The 17,188-nt window shown below is 52.6% G+C and overlaps 10 protein-coding genes across 10 annotated transcripts; 2 read left to right on the forward strand and 8 right to left on the reverse strand.

Moving 5' to 3' along the window:
• Positions 1-53: 53 nt before the first annotated feature.
• On the forward strand, positions 54-1,012 carry BO66DRAFT_399050 (putative replication factor-a protein; the record flags this gene model as incomplete). The annotated part of the gene is made up of 2 exons (XM_025648665.1): positions 54-92; positions 251-1,012. 2 exons carry the CDS (start codon positions 54-56, stop codon positions 1,010-1,012), a joined length of 801 nt encoding a protein of 266 aa, XP_025507123.1.
• A 198-nt stretch (positions 1,013-1,210) lies between these two features.
• On the reverse strand, positions 1,211-3,464 carry BO66DRAFT_239497 (MATE family efflux transporter). Its single transcript, XM_025642845.1, has 2 exons — positions 2,642-3,464; positions 1,211-2,575 (listed from the first exon to the last, which is right to left on the reverse strand). The coding sequence occupies exons 1-2, from the start codon at positions 3,357-3,359 to the stop codon at positions 1,410-1,412; spliced, it is 1,884 nt and encodes a 627-aa protein (XP_025507124.1). The 5' UTR covers positions 3,360-3,464; the 3' UTR covers positions 1,211-1,409.
• A 666-nt stretch (positions 3,465-4,130) lies between these two features.
• Positions 4,131-5,476, forward strand: BO66DRAFT_368028 (DUF202 domain-containing protein). Its single transcript, XM_025645315.1, has 2 exons — positions 4,131-4,706; positions 4,807-5,476. Exons 1-2 carry the CDS (start codon positions 4,600-4,602, stop codon positions 5,231-5,233), a joined length of 534 nt encoding a protein of 177 aa, XP_025507125.1. The 5' UTR covers positions 4,131-4,599; the 3' UTR covers positions 5,234-5,476.
• idi1 (isopentenyl-diphosphate delta-isomerase IDI1) lies at positions 5,416-6,734 on the reverse strand. Its single transcript, XM_025642843.1, has 3 exons — positions 6,420-6,734; positions 5,925-6,263; positions 5,416-5,852 (listed from the first exon to the last, which is right to left on the reverse strand). Exons 1-3 carry the CDS (start codon positions 6,661-6,663, stop codon positions 5,617-5,619), a joined length of 819 nt encoding a protein of 272 aa, XP_025507126.1. The 5' UTR covers positions 6,664-6,734; the 3' UTR covers positions 5,416-5,616.
• Positions 6,519-7,394, reverse strand: BO66DRAFT_239474 (uncharacterized protein). Its single transcript, XM_025642844.1, has one exon. It carries the CDS (start codon positions 7,268-7,270, stop codon positions 6,782-6,784), a length of 489 nt encoding a protein of 162 aa, XP_025507127.1. The 5' UTR covers positions 7,271-7,394; the 3' UTR covers positions 6,519-6,781.
• A 2,170-nt stretch (positions 7,395-9,564) lies between these two features.
• Positions 9,565-10,750, reverse strand: BO66DRAFT_435730 (putative C2H2 finger domain protein (Ezf); the record flags this gene model as incomplete). Its single annotated transcript, XM_025650872.1, has 3 exons — positions 9,565-9,616; positions 9,678-9,751; positions 9,800-10,750. The coding sequence occupies 3 exons, from the start codon at positions 10,748-10,750 to the stop codon at positions 9,565-9,567; spliced, it is 1,077 nt and encodes a 358-aa protein (XP_025507128.1).
• A 105-nt stretch (positions 10,751-10,855) lies between these two features.
• On the reverse strand, positions 10,856-11,255 carry BO66DRAFT_239570 (uncharacterized protein). The gene has a single exon (XM_025642847.1). The coding sequence runs from the start codon at positions 11,166-11,168 to the stop codon at positions 10,962-10,964; it is 207 nt and encodes a 68-aa protein (XP_025507129.1). The 5' UTR covers positions 11,169-11,255; the 3' UTR covers positions 10,856-10,961.
• On the reverse strand, positions 11,256-11,866 carry BO66DRAFT_239569 (uncharacterized protein). Its single transcript, XM_025642846.1, has one exon. It carries the CDS (start codon positions 11,784-11,786, stop codon positions 11,343-11,345), a length of 444 nt encoding a protein of 147 aa, XP_025507130.1. The 5' UTR covers positions 11,787-11,866; the 3' UTR covers positions 11,256-11,342.
• Positions 11,867-12,759: 893 nt separating this feature from the next.
• Positions 12,760-14,476, reverse strand: BO66DRAFT_239677 (uncharacterized protein). The gene is made up of 6 exons (XM_025642848.1): positions 14,322-14,476; positions 14,183-14,211; positions 13,714-13,789; positions 13,597-13,631; positions 13,466-13,529; positions 12,760-13,393 (listed from the first exon to the last, which is right to left on the reverse strand). Coding segments are annotated over exons 2-6 (627 nt in total). The 5' UTR covers positions 14,185-14,211; positions 14,322-14,476; the 3' UTR covers positions 12,760-12,943.
• BO66DRAFT_239780 (uncharacterized protein) lies at positions 14,008-16,731 on the reverse strand. Its single transcript, XM_025642849.1, has 12 exons — positions 16,562-16,731; positions 16,335-16,508; positions 16,136-16,273; positions 15,525-16,082; positions 15,180-15,460; positions 14,951-15,038; positions 14,834-14,876; positions 14,752-14,772; positions 14,641-14,689; positions 14,490-14,574; positions 14,322-14,427; positions 14,008-14,211 (listed from the first exon to the last, which is right to left on the reverse strand). The coding sequence occupies exons 2-11, from the start codon at positions 16,454-16,456 to the stop codon at positions 14,352-14,354; spliced, it is 1,461 nt and encodes a 486-aa protein (XP_025507132.1). The 5' UTR covers positions 16,457-16,508; positions 16,562-16,731; the 3' UTR covers positions 14,008-14,211; positions 14,322-14,351.
• Positions 16,732-17,188: the final 457 nt, after the last annotated feature.

Here is a 17,188-nt window from a genome sequence, read left to right on the forward strand (position 1 = left end):
ACAATTACAACACCAGCTACGGAGGTAGCGGCGGCGGCGGAGGCGGAGGCTTCATGCCCGGCGAGATGAACAACAGTCCTTCTGGCGGAAAGGTAAAGCCTACACTGCGCCCTTACACCTTACACATTTAGACCATTACACTCTTGCTTCTGATGGCAGCAAAAAAAAAAAAAAAAAAAAAAAAAAAAAAAAAAAAAAAAAAAAAAAAAAAAAAAAAAAAAAAAAAAAAATAACTCCTCCCCAAAAACAGAGTGACTACAACAACGCCACTCTCCGCCCGATAACGATCAAACAAGCGCTGGACGCGACCCAACCGTACCCGGAAGCCGGCTACCAGATCGACTCGGCCGAGGCGGCGAGCGTGTGCTTCATCGGGCAGGTGCGGAACATCAGCTCGCAGAGCACGAACGTGACGTACAAGATCGACGACGGCACCGGGGAGATCGAAGTGAAGCAGTGGATCGACTCGTCGTCGGGGGCCGGGGACAGCATGGAGACGGACGAGCACACCAACAACAAACCCTCCGGCCCCAAGTCCCAGCCCGAGGTGGACGGCTACGCCAAGGTGTTCGGGAAGCTCAAGTCGTTCGGGAACAAGCGGTTCGTCGGGGCGCATTGCGTGCGCGCCGTCAAGGATATCAATGAGGTGCATGTGCATCTGCTAGAGGCGGCGGCGGTGCATCTGTTTTTCACGAAGGGGCCGGTCGGTGGTTCTCAGGGGCAGGGGGCTGGTGCGGGTGGTGCGGCTGGGGATGCGTCGATGGGTGGGGTGGATGATTATGGTGCTGGTGGTGGTGGGCGGGCGTTGCCGGCGATGAGTCCCGTGGCGAGACGGGTGTATAATCTGCTCAGGACGGAGCCACAGAGTAATGAAGGGTTGCATGCGCAGTTGATTGCGGCTAAGTTGAGTCTGCCCATGCCGGATGTCGCTAGGGCGGGCGATGAGCTGTTGACGGCTGGGGTCATCTTCTCGACGGTGGATGAGCAGACCTGGGCAATTCTGGAGTATTAGGTTGGTTTGGTATGGGGGTTTCTTGTTTGCATGTACGATTTGCGCGTTATTGATGAATATGAAAAAATGGGTTCCTTTAATGGATGATATACATTGTCCCGATTGGACATGGTGCATAACGATATTGGCCGATTTGAGGCCTACATACAACCAGAACTAATCTAACACACCTAGCAAATACAAAATATACACACCGCAATCTCAGTCCGCTTGCAGAGGGTCGTGAGTTTGTCGAAACTTTTGAATAAACGATGCCGCCTCCCATATATGTACAGTACTAATATACCGCACCCGTCGTTCAAAGGGGAAGCTAGGTAATAGCAGTGAACCCACAACGAAAAAAAATCATCAAAACATCATGGTGGTCATCATTCGTCGGTAACAGGTAACAATAAATTCAAGTCATGGAGTTCCGCTTCAGGGCATCCTCCACGGAGCGGTTCCAGTTGGTCTGCGTGAGGAAGAATCCCTCAATGATGGAGACGAGCATGAGGGCAAGGGCCACGCCACTCCAGAGTCCGAAGAGACCCCAGTCCAGAGCAAAGGTGGTCCCAAAACTGATGGGCATGGCGATGGCATAGTAGCAGAAGAGCTGGACGTACCCGCCGATCTCCTGCCGCCCGATACCTCGGAGGATACCGTTGCAGTTGGCTGCGAGGGCGTCGAAGAGTTGGAACGCCGCGCAGAGAGGCAGCACTTGGGCAACCAGTTCGATGACCTCCTCCTCGGACGTAAACAGGCGAGGGATGTAGTAGCGCAGCGAGGAGAGGAGGAGCATATTGAGGAGCCCGACAATCACGGCACCGACCATGGTGACCTTGGCAGAGGTTTTGGCGGCGTTGACAAGGGTAGCGCCAATCAAGTTCGCCACACGGGTGCTTCCAGAGATGGAGACAGGGAAGGGGATCTGGAAAGTGATGCTAGAGATGGTCGAAAGGATGGACTGTGCGGCCAAGGGGGTTGTTCCGAGATACGAAGAAGCCAGCGTGAGGACCTCGAAGGCCAAACACTCAGCCTCGACCATCAGGAGACCGGGAAGAGCGAGCTTGATCATGGGTCCCCAGTTGCGCAGCGCCCTTCGGGTAACACCATTCCAGCATTCGGATCCCGCAACAAAGTACACGTACAGAAACAGGAAGAGCGGCATCAGGTTGTCCGTGATGGCCACGGCGATGGGGGCTCCAACAAAGCCCCACCCGAACTGCCAGACGAACACGTAGTTCATCACTGCATTGAGAGGAGCACAGATCAGGAGGACGTAGAGAGAAGCGGAGAACAGACCCTGCGCCTGCACGAACCGCTTCCCGCTCTCAAAACAGGCATATCCCGGCGCACCCAGTGCGACCACCTTCAGATACAAGCCCGCAAGCTCAGCCACTTCCTTCTCCGGCACAATCCTGACCAGGACCTTGTCCGCAAAAAACCAAAGAATGACAATAGGAATGGAGATGGTCCACAGGAAGAAGACCATCTTCTGCATTTGCAGACCCACCAGCTTCTTCTTCCCAGAACCGTAAGCTTGAGCGCAGAGTGTATCGAGACTGGTAGCCAATCCCTGGTAGACTGTACACGACAAATAGAATTAGCGCTGTGTTAAGCGAATGCAACCAGCCTAAATTCGAGACTTACTAGCATAACCCGTGATATTGGCGCTCATGCTCGCCAGACTGACCGCGCCCAGTTCCTTCTTCCCCAAGTGCCCCAGGGTGAAGATACTAGCCACCGTCAGGGAGTATTGGAGCAAGAAGGTGAAAACCAAGGGCGCCGCATTCTTGCCGATGACCTGAGCCTCGCGCTTCCACGTTGTCTGGATGAGCCCCGCGGTGACGGCCTCCTCCCACTTCCGGTCGATCTCCTCGGAGTCCACGGAATCGTACTGCGGCGCCCGCGAAGATCCCTCCCCACCGAGGAGCGCGGTCTCCTCTGTGGACGGCGCGGACTCCGAGGCCGAGCGACGGGTCTTCTTCCGCGACGGCTCGATGAAATGGTTGTCCGTGAGGAGATTGCGCTCGTCCTCGATGGCCTGGTCGCGTTCGCGCCGGGTCAGGCCTTCCTGCTCCGGGCGATACGGGACGACGGTGGCGCGCGAGACGGTGGTGAAGTAGCTGGGCCGTTGGTACGAGCCGGCCAGGGAATGGGCGCGGGTTCCGGGCTGGCTGCCGATTGCGCGAATGGTCGAGGTCTCGGAGGCATCGTCGTCGTCGTCGGTGGTGAGCATGGAGCTTTCGTCGTCGGCGTAGTCCTCAAGGTCGCGCGCAATGGCGGACCGCGCGAGCGGCGAACGAGACAGGTAGTGGTGCTCGTCTGACATTCTGGGGGAGTGAAAATCGGAATCGCGCGGAGTCATGATTTCTCGGATAAGAGGTCGGCGAGAGCTGCTGAGGGGGAGGGGAATTGGAGGTTTATAGATGGAGACTAAAGTAAGGAGCAATGCTGCATGGTTTGCCGAAAGCCGCAGCAAAGGACTTCCGGAGTGAATGAAGCACTGGAATTAAGCAAGGAGGGGAATTGTTTAAGACTCAAGAGCGACTGAGCGACTGAGCGACTGGGATAGTTGGATGGGGGCGACGCTTTTATCGTCTCTAGCGATTGGACAATTTCGGAAGGTCTAGCAGCGAGCAGCAAATTTTGCGGCGTCAGCGATTGGCTTGCAAGTGCAAGTCTGGTTGGAAGTGCCCCGTATTGTGGCTGCGGGTCTCTTACCTTACCTTATCTTTTGAATCTCCAGCTTCGTCGACGTGACTCACCTCGTGTCTTTTCCATTCCCATCGATGGATTCGTGGTGGCTTCATTCACTCGGAGGATATCAATTAGCCCGTCTTGTCATGACTGGACAGAGGTGAAATTGAGCAATTCGTTGAGACAACGTGGAAAGTCTCATGTCACTGTTTTCTCCCTCTGATTACCAGGAATGGAGTAGTCAGGATTGATTAGCCCCCGCATTGACCGATAGGAGGATGACTAACCCGTGCGTACCAGCCATCAGCCCATGCAATTGGGCGGAATCCCAAAGAAGATGGTCCAGCCGAAGGAACCAAGTAGATAGTAGGTGGGCGAGATCGGCGATACTGGATTGAGGGACCTTACCCTTATCCACCGAAGCTTCAACATGACAGACTGAGGAACGGGTCGATCAGGTGTCAAAACCGAGGAGGGATCCTTTCAGCATAACCATAACCCATAATCCCAAGAATAAGAACGTCGACACCTTGTGCAACGCCGAGTTCGCAAAACAACCCAGCCATGACATCATTCTGCCCAGGGTTGTCGCCGAGCATGGAATCACGTGCAGGGATGCATCACTAGCCATCACTAGTAGTGTACACCGTACCTTGGCTGTCACCGGACCCTTTTTCCAGCACCCAAGAATACGACCGGTCTCAAAGAGAGAAAATCCAGAATCCCAGCCATGAGCATCACCCAGACGAAGCGAGTCAAGGTCGCAAGCAGTTGGCCTGTACAGCTTCGATATCTTGGCTGTGATTATTCGATCCAGACGTGAAGCAGCACATTGCTATACCACACAACAAGCAAAAACCCCCTCAACCACCGTCACACACAGAGAGAGACACTACAGAACCGCAACAATGACAACGACAACGACCACCACAACAACAAACCCCCACCACCCCCCCAAACCCCCGTACAACCCCCTAATCAACCCCGCCAACGCAACCCCCATCTCCGCCAACAAGTCAGTCTTCCCCCAACCCCCCAACCCCCCAACCCGCAATCCCAGGGTACTGTACATACACATACCCCCCTTCAAACCCCAACTAACCCACTCCCACAAGCCCCCCCCAACCCACGACGCACATCTTCCTCGCCCGGCCACTCAGCGGCGCCCTCCTCTTCGACAACCTCACCTCGGACGCGCGCGACCACTGCGCCAACGAGCGCACCTTCCTCTCGTGGCTGCGCCTGGCCATGTACCTGGGCGTCGTGGCGATCGCGATCATCATCTCGTTCCACTTCCAGACGCCGCCGACGGGGCTGGAGCGGCGCATGGCGCTGCCGCTGGGGATCGTGTTCTGGCTGCTGAGCCTGACGTGTTTAGTCACTGGATTCGCCAACTATATCCGCACGGTCCGCAAGTACAGCCAGCAGGCGGCGCTGGTGCAGAGCGGGTGGAAGACCCAGGTCATGTTTACGGTGGTCGGGACGGTGATTCTGGCGTGTTGTGTGCTGTTTTTGGCGACGGATGCGAAGACGTCCCGTTGAACTTTCAAGGGACGTGGGTTGAGGATGAATTATGAACTACGATCTCAGGTGAGCGCCAGAGGGAAGGGTATAGGTCAAGGTGAAGGGCAAGGGCAAAGTCTAGGCCGGTTTATGATATGTACGAAACAAGCGAGTCGCCAATCATCTTTAGCATCAAGATCACGGTCAATGTGAATGCAGTGGTTTGTTGGAACTTAAGGATCGAATTCGAGCATCGAAACGCTAGCCATATGATTATGAAAGAAGGGGAATAAATGGGAACACTGCAAAAAAAGCAAAGAGTTTCGCCCATGATGAGCACAGCAGCAACGAAACAGGGATATTAAGATATGTATGGGATGAAATGCAGACTAGACCGTCACGCTGGACAACGGAGAAACGCCCTACATCCGACGAATCCCCTTCTCATTCTTGTAGGCCTCCAACGACGGCGAGCCGAGGTGGCTCCACCACTCGAACAGCATCGAGTTGCAGATGAGCTTGAACCAGGGCGTGAACTTGAGGCCGGGCTTCTCGAACATCTGCTTCAGCTCCTCGGCCGAGACATAGCAGGTGTCGCGGATCTCGTTGGGGTTGATGTTCAGGTCGACGTCGGCTTGGATGAAGAGGATGTAGTCAACTGGAGACGGCAATCTGTAAGCATTTGGGTGACAGCTATGCAGAGAAAAAAAATAAAAACAAGGTAACGCACTCTCATGCTCCCCCCACTTGCCATCGCTGGGCGCCTTGTAGTGGATGCGGGTGAAGAACTCGAACTTGTCCAACGGCACCTGCTCCGCCTTGATGCCCAGCTCCTGATCCAACTTGCGCTGCGCCGCGCGCTTCACGCCAAGAATCGCGGCGTCCAGCTCCGAGCCCGTCTCGCCGGGGATGCCCAACGGGTGCGAGCAGCAGGTGTTCGTCCACATGTCCGGGAATGTGATCTTCTCGGTGGCGCGCTGTTGCAGGAGCAGGCGCTTGTTGGAGTCGAAGAGGAAGACCGAGAAGGCGCGGTGCAGGAGGCCGCGGTCGATGTTCGTCATCAGGTGGCCTAGTCATACAGACATAAGGTGTCAGCGATTCGGAACGAGATGTAGCCCATACACAGGTCTTTCGAAGAGAGAGAGAGAGAAGGGAGGGACAAGCGGCCAACGCCACCGCTGTTGTTTTCTCCCTGAAAACTGAAGCTTTGGGGAGCAAAACTTACAGGCCTTCTTGCTGGCACTACCGATAGGCTTGTCGTCCTCATCCAGAACAATGCACACCTCATCCATCAAACGGACCTGTTCCTCATCGTAGCCGGCCAGGTCGTCGCTGGACCCGGCGGCGGCAGCACTTGTCGCAGTCGGGAGAACCTCACGAGCGAGCGAGGTGTCGACCTCGGGGAAGAGAGTCGCGACATTCTCCGCCGTGATTCTTGGCGTCTCGGTGACAGTTGTCGTGGCGCTCATTGTGGAAGTTTCCAGGTAGACTGAGGAGATGTTGAAAGCCGGAGAAGAAGGGGGGTCGGGGAGGGGGAGGAGGAGGAGGAGGAGGAGCGAAAGGCGGGCGGCGGGTTGTCATTTATTATTATTGACCCTTCATTTTTCCGCGGGGGCAATAATGGGAGAGAGGGGGCGGGCGGCCCCCATGCCCCGGGCGGTGGCAGAATCCCAACTCGTGCGGAGTTCTTTTACCACTGAGGGAATGTTGCACAACATGGCTGCGTTGCGTTGCGTTGCGTTGTTCCGGGAGTTGGCTGCATGAGAGGGGTGTTTTGCAGCTCGTCCGACCTATGGCCTTGCAACGATGGAGGTCATGCGCTGGGCTTGAGGTTGTTGGCACCAAGTAAAAAAAAGTTCTCGGCTCTCGATTGAGCAACGACTGATCTGCAGGGAGACTGATTTGAATGCCTGCACCACTTGCCTGCGTCGCCTGTGCTTTCTGGGGATGAGATGAGGAACTGACGGGGTCTGGATGCCATCGAACCAGATAGTCAGTGCATGTCAGAGCCGGGAATGTGTCGCTCACTGATAATGAGGGGCTCTGACGCACATGCTGCCCAGCTCGTAGTCGCATAGCAGTGGTCCTCAGTCCCACAAGCAGCTCTATCGAGACAACCGGAGGAAGTGATCCTAGCTTGCCGATAACTCGAGATATGGATTCGAGCAGTAACTTGCGCGATTGCTCGAAGGCTGGCTAGCTGTAAGCCAAAGCAGATACATCCCTCGCTGCCTGCTCTGTCACCGAGTATCGTAGATTGTCACAGTCGAGCACCCTCGCATCGATCGTGCAAGAGAATCTGCACAAACCATGTCAGCGTGAGATGAGCCATCAAGCATTTAAAAGCATCAAGCACCATACAAGCACCCAAATAGCGAGGTACAGTACCTGCAGCCATAAACCGAATCAACCACGCGGACGTGGGGGGAAGTTGGGATCCTTAAACCCCGAGCGACCTTGCCATGCTTGTATGTTCCGTTCCAACCACCCCTCCAAGCCCAACATCAATAGAAGCAAGGTACAGTGCATGCAAGCATTTATAGAGCTATAATCCTAGTCATAACTATAATCTGCAGCCCATCTATATACTCTTGTTGTATTGATTGAGCTCACTTTGTTATATCTTCTTGTTCCCCAGCACCAACAGCAGCACCATTCCACACTACAAACGCAATATTAACCACCCTTCCCATAGACCTATACCCTAACCCCTCGATACAATATCTCCTCAAAACAAGAACCTCTAACCCACTCAAAACATAAACCCAAAACCCCAGCCCCTCCCATCCCATCCCCAACAAACCCCCACGAAAACACCCCGAACCTAAGCAGAAACAGGCAAGCAAGTCCCACAAAAATCCCCCGAAGCCTTTTGACCTGGTAATTGAAGGGCCCCACCTCGATCCGACTCCGATCCCGACTCTAAGAGAGACAGAAAGAAGAAGTCCGATGATGTCCGGCCACACCTCAAACCTCATAAAACGGAACCCACTTAGACGGAAAAAATGAATCAAGAGCTAAATTGAAACCAGTATCCGTAGTCGATGACAACAAATCGACCCCCGACGGTGTTCAATTAGCCCTGAGCTGGAACCATGGTACGGTCGCAGACTTTAATCGAGTACGTGCGGAGTACCGTATATGCGTCGGGGAAGATGGAACTTCCGGACAACTAGTCTCGATGCGGGCAAAAGAGGGTCAATGAAAAGCCTGGACTACTCCTTGGAGCTTGCTCAGGGGATGACGGTTCGGGGTTAGGGCGGGTAAGGTAAGCGAATTGACTACCTAGCTGGAGGTACCTAAGGTAGGTACCTATCTACTAGGTATGAGGAATAGCCAGCCAGGTAGTTAAGTTACCGAGGCTGTACTGGAACTACTGGCCCTATTTTTTCCGCCTTGCCATGGTTCGTATGGTGGTCGGTCGGTCGGTCGGCGGTCGGAGCCGGACTTTCAGAGGCTTGGGTGTATGTGCTAGCACGTACACTTGTTCACACTTAGACACCCACACACTTGGGACGTACGGAGAACGAGAAAAGTGATGTAGACGAGATTCGTTTGCCAATCTGTCTGTTTGCAGGTTTTGGTTGATGGGAGTGAGTGGTCCACTTCCCAAGGCATTGACCGACCGGCCAAGATGAAGAACACTTGGAGGCCACTCTAGGACTTCTTTTCAGCCCGTGTCTTCGCAGCCTGGTTCTGTCTTTCTTTGTTCGAGTTCGATATTACTCGAGCCTAGCGTCTGTTTAGTGTCGAGCTAGATTTGCGCGATTGTCTTGCCATGCCATCAGTTCCCAGCACTGTGATACGTTCTGTGGTCTTTGGTTCGAGTGAAAGGAACAATGAATCGATTGTGTGTGTGTGTGCTGTGCGAATCTCCTACAATCTGCTCTCCTTGCTTCCGCATGGACCTGCCACGCGGGAGCGTTGAGGCTCTATAGCCCTCCCATGTGCTCTATACGAGATGCGGAAACATTCAAGCTCGAAACCAGATAGACCAAATGCCAACGCAAGAACCTCCCCAGACGGCAAAACCAAAACAAGAACAATTGACATGGAAAGTAAAGAGACAAACATGAAAACAGATGACCTCCTTGCAACAAACGTGTAGATATAAACAAAATCCTCCCAGAATGCGATGTGCTAGTATCGACGGTAACCTCCCAAGAAATCATACAGGCGTGTCAAAACATGTGGTCGTCATGCTTGCGGTCAACGCAGGGCTTGACCGGTTCCAAAACTTGTGCAGCGGTTGGGTCTTCTCTCACTGCTGGTCAAAGAAATACCACCGATGCTGGTGGCCATTCGTGGCGATGAATCATCCGGTGAAAAACAAATCCACGAATGCCGTATCAGGCTGATCTTAAAACCCTCTACGAAGCGTGGCACTTTCGCATCTTCCGAGGGCATCCGTCTAGCTTGTGTCTATCCCAGTGTCAGCATTTGAGCATGTCGAGCTCACTGGCATGGAAAGTTGTCAGCATACCTATTAAGCGTATCCTGTCGGCTGTAATACTGCCCGCACTGGTCGCAGTAATGTTTACGCTCCTGAACGTGGGCCTGCGACTGTCAGAAACTGGACCTTGTAGATCAAGATTTGCCACTTACGCTCTGCACATGTCTCCGAAGGTCAGTGTTCCGCCCATATGTCTTTCCACAAATATCACATGGGAAAGACTTCCTCAGCTTAGGGTCATGCCTCTTCTCGTGCTCCCGGCAATTCGAGCGTCGAGTGAACCGGAATCCGCACACACTGCACTTCAGGCCACTCGCAGGTGGTATCTTTAACTCTTCACCGGGAGTTCTGACCACCTCCTCGATCCACCTTGAGATTACTTCGCAGGGGATTCGTTCGAGTGCATTTTCTTGGTCGGAAACCAAACCGGCTGAGTTGCTGCGACTATCGATGGGAGGCCATTGTAGCCCGGTGCTTGTGTCGCTAAGAGGCATAGGTGGCATCTGGGAAAGTGCAGCAGCAGATGCATTGGAAGCCGAACCTTGGTGCACAGGCGGGCCCTGCAACCCATGCGAGTCCTCCTTCATGGCATAGTCCGCTGGCATATTCGGACAGTCAGAAGTCGGCGTACGAGGCCATACGGATGACCCGTCATCCGGCGCAACTTCGCGGTGGCCCTCGGTCTCGGTACTCGAGCCATAACTCGGCGACGAACTTAAGGTATGTGAGCTATAGAAGCTTGCCGGGGAGGGAGCGGCTTCCATGACACCACTAAGCGGTTCAAAGATGGTTGTTGAAGAGTAGAGCCTGTATTCTGGAGGGGGTTGGAGGAAGTTCTCGGAACTGAATGTTGTATTCGACCAAGCGTTGGCTGACAAGGTAGGAGGTTCTGGATGCGCATACAGGTCGGTCTCAGACGCAGTACTTTCCATGCCGAAGTGTGATATGCCCAAGCCAGCCAGCTGTTGAGTGTTTTGCATATCGAAGGAAGTCGCATACATGGAGGACGCATAAGCTGAAGTGGCATCTAGGATCGAGTGGTCATCCGATGCTGAGCTAGCAAAGGGCGAAGGTGACGGGTATGAAAAAGGTGTGAAGTTCATGGTTGTTGAAGAAGCAGCCGGGGGTCTTGAAAAACGTGACGAGAGATGATGGAGACACGGGCAAGAGAATTATGAACCAAGGTGGGAAGGATGCTGAAGCTATTATATCTTTCACAGCGTCTTGATCAAAGCCAAGGACGATCAACAAGTGACTGAACAATGCGTGAGGTGTGACTGAGCTGTGACAGTGAGAAGAATTATATAAAAAAAATTAGAGAGTCAAAGTGACCCGGTAGCAACGCTGCTGTGCGATCGCAATAGTGGCGCACGACAAAAAGCGGCTGAAAGTAATGACGACTAGATTGCCATATGACAATTGGAGTACAGCATCCGCCGCATGAGGCACAGAAGAGTGAGATAGAAGCAAGAAAACCGACGCCTCGTCAGGCAAGGCAGACTTGAGGAGACAGTCTTGCATGGGTGAGGAGGGACTTGACGCGAAGGGGGTGTGCAAGGCCTAGCTGGGTAGGGCCGAACCAAGTGGACTGCAGCCTCTGGTCTGCAGCATCCATATAGGCGCGACAATTAGATATTATGCACAATTAATTAGCGCCGGAAGGATGTGATCAGGCCAAGTTGCCAGTCACTCTTTTTACCCTGGGCTAAAAAGAACAAAAAAAAAGAGGTGTGGGTGGGGAAGAGCGATGCATGATTCGAATGACATCGGATAACACCGCTGTGAGGGTGTGGCAGTTGGTCTGAATGGAATCGACGGTAATGGGGACCCGACACGCACTTGACAGCGGATAGAGGGGAAGAGGAGTACAAACGGCAGCCGACGGCGCTTGAACAAGAGGAGGGGGGAAAAGAGGGAAACGGAATCAACCCCAGTCTTTAGACGGGGGAAAGGGAGAGAGGGGGGAAGAGATTGGATTGCCTGTTCCACCCAGGACTGCTGGAGAACGACGAGCATCAGCAGCGCCTGCATCATAATTATTGAATGGGACCGCTGCTTTTCCCAATAGCAAGACTGGTCGGGCGCGATTTTCTTTTCTTTTCTTTTCTTTTTTTTCTTTTTCCCTTTCGTCTGATTCATTCTCAGTCTTTTTGCTGCGGATGGAAAAGGAATAGCTGGGACCCGACAGTCTGGTACCTTGCTTGGCAACGCAACAGTGCGTGTCGCCAGGTATGATTGACAAACACTGCCCCCATGGCTGAGGAAACGAGAGGACAGGAATTAAAATCCAGAATCACAGTCACGTAGCAGAGGAGTAATGTTGGTGACAGGAGCGTAGCCCAGGTGTTGTTGGGGGATATAGTTGTAGATGAAGATTCATGTTGAAGGCTGGCTTATCTTCGTTGAAGAAGAAGTTCAGTTTAGCGGAGAGAGAGGGAGAGAGATGATTGAGGAGGGAAGAATACGTAGTTAGAAGGGGAGAAGGGGAGGGGGGGGGTTCTCAGTTACCCGTGACCCTCTCCTCTTCCCCCCCACCCCCCGGTCCGGGTACAGTTTTAGGGGTGTCTGAACCAGGGCAATGAGGGGCGCCCGGCCCTAATCCCGGGCCATCCTCCTACCAACCTTGGAACTGGGCAAAATGGCATGGTCCCATTGTTATTATTGTTATTGTAATCATCCAGTATGATTATTTCTAAATCGAGTAAAAAATTGTAAGAAATTGTATCAAGTTGTATCGAATTCCTAGCCCTCTGTGACTAATGCAAAGACTTAACTACAAGAACAACCTCTGCATTTACCTAAAAAGTGCCGTGTTTACGACCTAACTGTAGTGCTAACTCTCCCGAGCAATGGAAGGCATCTGAAGGTCTAGAAGTGTCTTATCATCCCAAGAGCACCACCTACTGTACTGTACATGGACCAAAGTAGCATCGACAGCCAGACTAAAGGGAACAGGAAATGCAAGAATGCACCAGAGTGAGGTTGTCACACAAAGACATTTGAGCCGCGCAAAGAACAAAAGGCATTTGATCAACTATGTACAATCATCTTCAGAAAGTGTATCTTGTTAATGGGACCATCTAGGCAATACAACAAATCTCTGCGTGCGAGTGAAGGCTTCGAAGCTCAAGAACGTAAGCCATTTTCGAGTTGGTCGCTGGCCGGTGCTCGCGCTAAAGCTTAGGCTATGAAGCCGGCCCTGCGGCGAGTGCGTGTGCCTAACAGGCCTACGGCACAACCGTCTCCATGTTCTAGCCTAGCCCCTCGCCAGCTGGGAAGGGCTAACTTAGCGTTTGTTAATGAGTTCGATGGAGAAAGGCCACGGTTGTAGCCACTCGTTCCACTTGAACTCGCAATCTCTCTATTTCATCGACCATATCCGGAATGTCAACCGGTCCAGCCTGCCCTGGAAATGATCCGCGTATCTCCGAGTGAGAGCGCTCCTTGGATCTTGTAGGTCTAGAGAACTGCCCCTCACTTGCGGAGCTCTGCAGCGGGGCATGGTGCGTGGAGGGAGGGAAGCCCGCTTGGAAAGACGAGGTCGGGCGACTGCTCCCTCCTGTCGTAGCCGTTGGTGGAAACTGACTATTTCGCCGCGAAACATAGCGGCGGCTAGATTCATAGGCCCAAATCAGTGCAACAAACGGTAGGTGGGTTGCTCGGAGCAACACGATGCGGACTCGGCGAATATGCTCTGCAGACAGGAAGAGCCTCAAGGGCCGGATACAGAGAAGAGGGATGAGGTTCTATAGCGTAGCGAGTCTTGCTGTTAGCGACTCGTCCTCTGGTGCAAGTTCAAGTGATCACCATGGACTGACTAAAGGGGGCATGAAGTAGGTCAGCCTTCGCGAATTGCTGCTTTCCAAGACGTAGATCGACAGTCTGGTACTAGCGTAAGTTATTGTTTTTCGTTTTCTTTTTTTGCATGTCGCCCAGATGGAATGCTCACTGAAAGAGGTACTCTTCTCTCGCATGAGCCATGACCTGAAAGATGGAGCAAAGGTGCCGATTAGCAGTTGACAGATTAGGAAGTGCGCAAATCAGCCACCGTGCGCAATCAGCATACCCCTTCTAGACTCATGCTCATAAGGCTGACCAGCGACGAGAGCAACAATAAATTGGTCATGGAGACAAAGATTAACCTGCAAACCAATGTCCGTTAGCCACTATGCCCAAGCTATAATTGGGGAGTGATGGGGTCCGTAGTCGTTCGCATCGATGCCGAGATGGTGTGAGGCTTGACGTGCTAAAGTTGCGTCCTATTGGCGGCCCGGCAACACCGGCGCTCACCAACGGGCCTTCAGAGCATTAGGTCCACGACCCTATGATGTCTGATGTTGGCATCGCCACCTTCAGATGCACCTGTGCAAGAACAGAAATGGCACTGAGATCAAGGATAGAGAGGGTAAATCGACAGGGGAAACGCCAAACGTGATCGCAGGCGTATGCGACCGGCACGTCCCATGGCGTCTGTGGCGCAGTACGGAGTAGGTGTAGTACAGCAACAGCAGTAAAAGGGAACGGGAACAACACACATCAAACCGTAGCCGAAGATCGGGGAAATCTAAGAATTAGCGCATCAGTAAAACTTCACTCGAGAGCCAATCGATTCCGGCGATCCTTGCCATCTTCCAATCAAGATTGCATGGCGCCCGGCTAGTGCATGAGACTTACATCGTGAGCGATGTCCTGTTTCCAATCATTTCAGCCACCGTCAGTCTTGCAGAAATTCGAGCATCCAAGAGACAAGGGACAACCCACGAAGCCCAGCACGTTCGACCTGCCTCGCACTGTTAGCTCCAGGGAAGAGTCGTCGCTAACCAGGGAATTTCACCGCCATACCCAAAGAACACCTTCACCAAAATCCATGACATTTGCCTGAGAGAGAGGCGGTCACGGGCAAGCATGGTAAACGTGGTCAAGAACCCTGCAGGAACATCCCCGGCCGCATTGGCATCAGGCTTTCTCGAATGCGTCATTTGGGGTTACCCACCTAGGTACAACACTACAATCACAGGGATAAATCGGAAGAACGCTTTGGTCTAGAATGACTTCCGTCAGCTTCCTCGCCGCCTGCAACTACGGGACAGCCGGGTAATTGCACCATCTCCTTGAGAACCGGGATCTGTGCATGGAAGTCAGCCCAGTCTCCTCAAAAGCATGCATGATCCGCAGGCATGGCATACCAGACTTCCAAAATAGGAATTTAAGCTCACCAGGGAGCAGATCCTGTTCAGCTCCCATGTGTCAGAGTCCGCTGAAACACGTATCAGCTTGCTAGCACAAGGAGCCTCCGGACTCACCGAGGAACTAGAAACAAAGCCTCCAGGGACAGGATATCGAAAGATAGGTCAGTGATGTAATCGCTCTTCTTCGCCAGACCGATAACCCCTATTGATATTCCCCGTTCAGTTAGTTAATGGAGAAAATACAAATGCCCCTACCAAAACCCTGGTCGCACAGAGACTGTGCTCAGCTGAGGGTAATGGGCACTGCGACGAGGCAGATTCCTGATCTCCGAGCATGACTCACTTATGATCATGAAGGCAAGACCGGTACCGATGATGGCTATGTTCCAGACACTCCAGAAGTCCATCTGGTAGAAGACCATCCCCGCATCAGTCATGCCGCTGAATTCGTCGTAGGCAAAAGCAGCAATCCAGATGTACATCAATGTTTCGAAGATGCCTATTCCGGTGGACTTTCTCTCCACCAAGACAGCATAGTAAAGAAACAGGAAGGAGACGAAGAATGCAGCCTCAAAGGCTTTGCGGTATACTGGGACCCTCAAGCGGGAGTATGGATCCGCGGTCCTATATGGTATGTCTCTTAGCAACCTGCGAAATGCTCCCCCTCCCTGGCGTAAGGGACTCCTACCTTTTGTTGAAGAACTGAGGTTTCTTGGTGGAATGAACACTGAGCGAGTCCCAGAACACAATCTCCCCGTTCCAGATATTATCAATGACCTTTTGAACAACTTTCTGACTGAGGAACTTCTTTGCTTCTGCGATTGCTGCTATCTCCAAGGCGCTCAGTCCAAAGAACATGGAGTACTTCATAAGCTCATACGCGTCCGCAGAGGAAACGTTACTTCCAGAATTTGCTATATCCGAGGCGCTACCTGCGCGCCTCTTGCCGCCGAAGAATCGGTACAGCGAAGAAGATGAATGCAGAAGGAGGGGTGTTCGTTCTCCTTCCCGTTGGAAACTTTGCTCGTCGCCTGCCGCTGCGAAACCCGATGAGCCTCTCTCTGCCTGGGTGAGGCTAATCGAGGTATACACGGGGCTAGGTAGCTCCTCTAGCAAGTATTCGATAGTCTCGCGCTGATTGATGTGACAGAGAAACTGCCATGCTACGTATTCGCATGCATAGCCGCGGCCTTCATTCAGACCCCAGTCATTTTCGGCTGCATTGTTGAACTCCCACTTCAGGATCCTGCAGCAGGTCAGCTCTGAGATTCATGCAGCTACATGCATGGGAATGCTTACATCAGTGCAGAGATGATACATGGGTTGTGCGAGTTCTCTGCCAATGAGTACAGCAGTAACCTAAGCTTCTGTCCGCAAGGTGAGAATCTTAATTCTTCAAAAGAATATGAGACCTCGGAGACCGCTTGTATCATATAGCTAAGTGACAGTAGCCAGTCAGCCTGACTAGTACTAACGGAATGCGGGGGCAAGAACTTACTTTTGAAGTTTGCGTACGACCTCGATGAGGGGCTCATTGTCATCAATGATAGGAACCTCAATGTGGTCTTGATCGACGGGCGGAAGTGACGCCATGGAGGACTCCATCCCGAAAGAAGCCATCAGTCGAGTAAAGTAGGCCCGTGGCCCTCAAGTCTGTACGACCTGGCAATGACTACTAGTATTAGTGATGACCCTTGTTGTAAATAGGAAGCGGGAAACAGTGACCTTGAACACAAGAAAGCCAACACGTCAAAGTAACGAGAAGAAAAGGGATAGAAGCAGACGAGGACAGAGCGTAAATTCAATAATTCAATACAATCTTGTGCTTTTTTCCGTTCGGGAAATTTTTTTTTCTTGTCCAGGTGCTAGTTTTTCGAAGGGTCCGCGAATGATTTGTCGGTGAACAACTCTTCAGGGATGCATGTCAACCTTACTAGGTACTGGGAGCCAGGTACTGGATGGCACCGATAGTACTGTACCTGGAGAGGTACTATTTCTAGCACAAGTGCTTGTCAGGCAAAAAAAATTGAGAACTGTTGAGGAAGAAGATAATGTAAAGAGGTGCTCACTTCAAGGTTAGAATGATGGACTATTGTCCATGGTGTTGACTGAGTTTGTCTGTGCAGTGTAGCGACCGTTCTAAATAAGTGGCCGAGTATCTGAGGTGTTCCCGGGAGGATGGCGAGAGTCTCAGCATCGACGGCATGATTGGCTCATTTGGTGCCATAAACCCGCCGGCGAAACAAGCTCTACGGGACGCCATTGCAGCCACCTCCCATCCGTGCCCAATGATGAAAGCATTATTGAGTTGGTGACTTTTAGTTCGTCCGTTAGAGGCAACAAGAAGGTGTA

This window comes from Aspergillus aculeatinus (genome assembly GCF_003184765.1).
Source record: "Aspergillus aculeatinus CBS 121060 unplaced genomic scaffold BO66scaffold_8, whole genome shotgun sequence".
Taxonomy (NCBI): domain Eukaryota; kingdom Fungi; phylum Ascomycota; class Eurotiomycetes; order Eurotiales; family Aspergillaceae; genus Aspergillus; species Aspergillus aculeatinus.

What these genes read in the sequence shown, in the direction of transcription:
- BO66DRAFT_239677 (XM_025642848.1), bottom strand. An exon ending in AGAGAAGAGTACCTCTTTCA is followed by an intron (nt 13,530 to 13,596) that starts GTGAGCATTCCA and finishes CGCTAGTACCAG; the next exon opens with ACTGTCGATCTACGTCTTGG. An exon ending in CCTACTTCATGCCCCCTTTA is followed by an intron (nt 13,394 to 13,465) that starts GTCAGTCCATGG and finishes GCTACGCTATAG; the next exon opens with AACCTCATCCCTCTTCTCTG.
- BO66DRAFT_239569 (XM_025642846.1), bottom strand. Translation starts at nt 11,786, where the DNA reads ATGAATCAGACGAAAGGGAAAAAGAAAAAAAAGAAAAGAAAAGAAAAG.
- BO66DRAFT_368028 (XM_025645315.1), top strand. Translation starts at nt 4,600, where the DNA reads ATGACAACGACAACGACCACCACAACAACAAACCCCCACCACCCCCCC. An exon ending in ACCCCCATCTCCGCCAACAA is followed by an intron (nt 4,707 to 4,806) that starts GTCAGTCTTCCC and finishes CACTCCCACAAG; the next exon opens with CCCCCCCCAACCCACGACGC.
- BO66DRAFT_239497 (XM_025642845.1), bottom strand. Translation starts at nt 3,359, where the DNA reads ATGACTCCGCGCGATTCCGATTTTCACTCCCCCAGAATGTCAGACGAG. An exon ending in CAATATCACGGGTTATGCTA is followed by an intron (nt 2,576 to 2,641) that starts GTAAGTCTCGAA and finishes TGTCGTGTACAG; the next exon opens with TCTACCAGGGATTGGCTACC.
- BO66DRAFT_239780 (XM_025642849.1), bottom strand. Translation starts at nt 16,456, where the DNA reads ATGGCTTCTTTCGGGATGGAGTCCTCCATGGCGTCACTTCCGCCCGTC. An exon ending in GTCGTACGCAAACTTCAAAA is followed by an intron (nt 16,274 to 16,334) that starts GTAAGTTCTTGC and finishes ACTGTCACTTAG; the next exon opens with CTATATGATACAAGCGGTCT. An exon ending in ATTCCTATTTTGGAAGTCTG is followed by an intron (nt 14,773 to 14,833) that starts GTATGCCATGCC and finishes TTCCATGCACAG; the next exon opens with ATCCCGGTTCTCAAGGAGAT.
- BO66DRAFT_239474 (XM_025642844.1), bottom strand. Translation starts at nt 7,270, where the DNA reads ATGCGACTACGAGCTGGGCAGCATGTGCGTCAGAGCCCCTCATTATCA.
- BO66DRAFT_239570 (XM_025642847.1), bottom strand. Translation starts at nt 11,168, where the DNA reads ATGCAAGACTGTCTCCTCAAGTCTGCCTTGCCTGACGAGGCGTCGGTT.
- idi1 (XM_025642843.1), bottom strand. Translation starts at nt 6,663, where the DNA reads ATGAGCGCCACGACAACTGTCACCGAGACGCCAAGAATCACGGCGGAG. An exon ending in TAGTGCCAGCAAGAAGGCCT is followed by an intron (nt 6,264 to 6,419) that starts GTAAGTTTTGCT and finishes CTGTATGACTAG; the next exon opens with GCCACCTGATGACGAACATC. An exon ending in CAAGTGGGGGGAGCATGAGA is followed by an intron (nt 5,853 to 5,924) that starts GTGCGTTACCTT and finishes TGCCGTCTCCAG; the next exon opens with TTGACTACATCCTCTTCATC.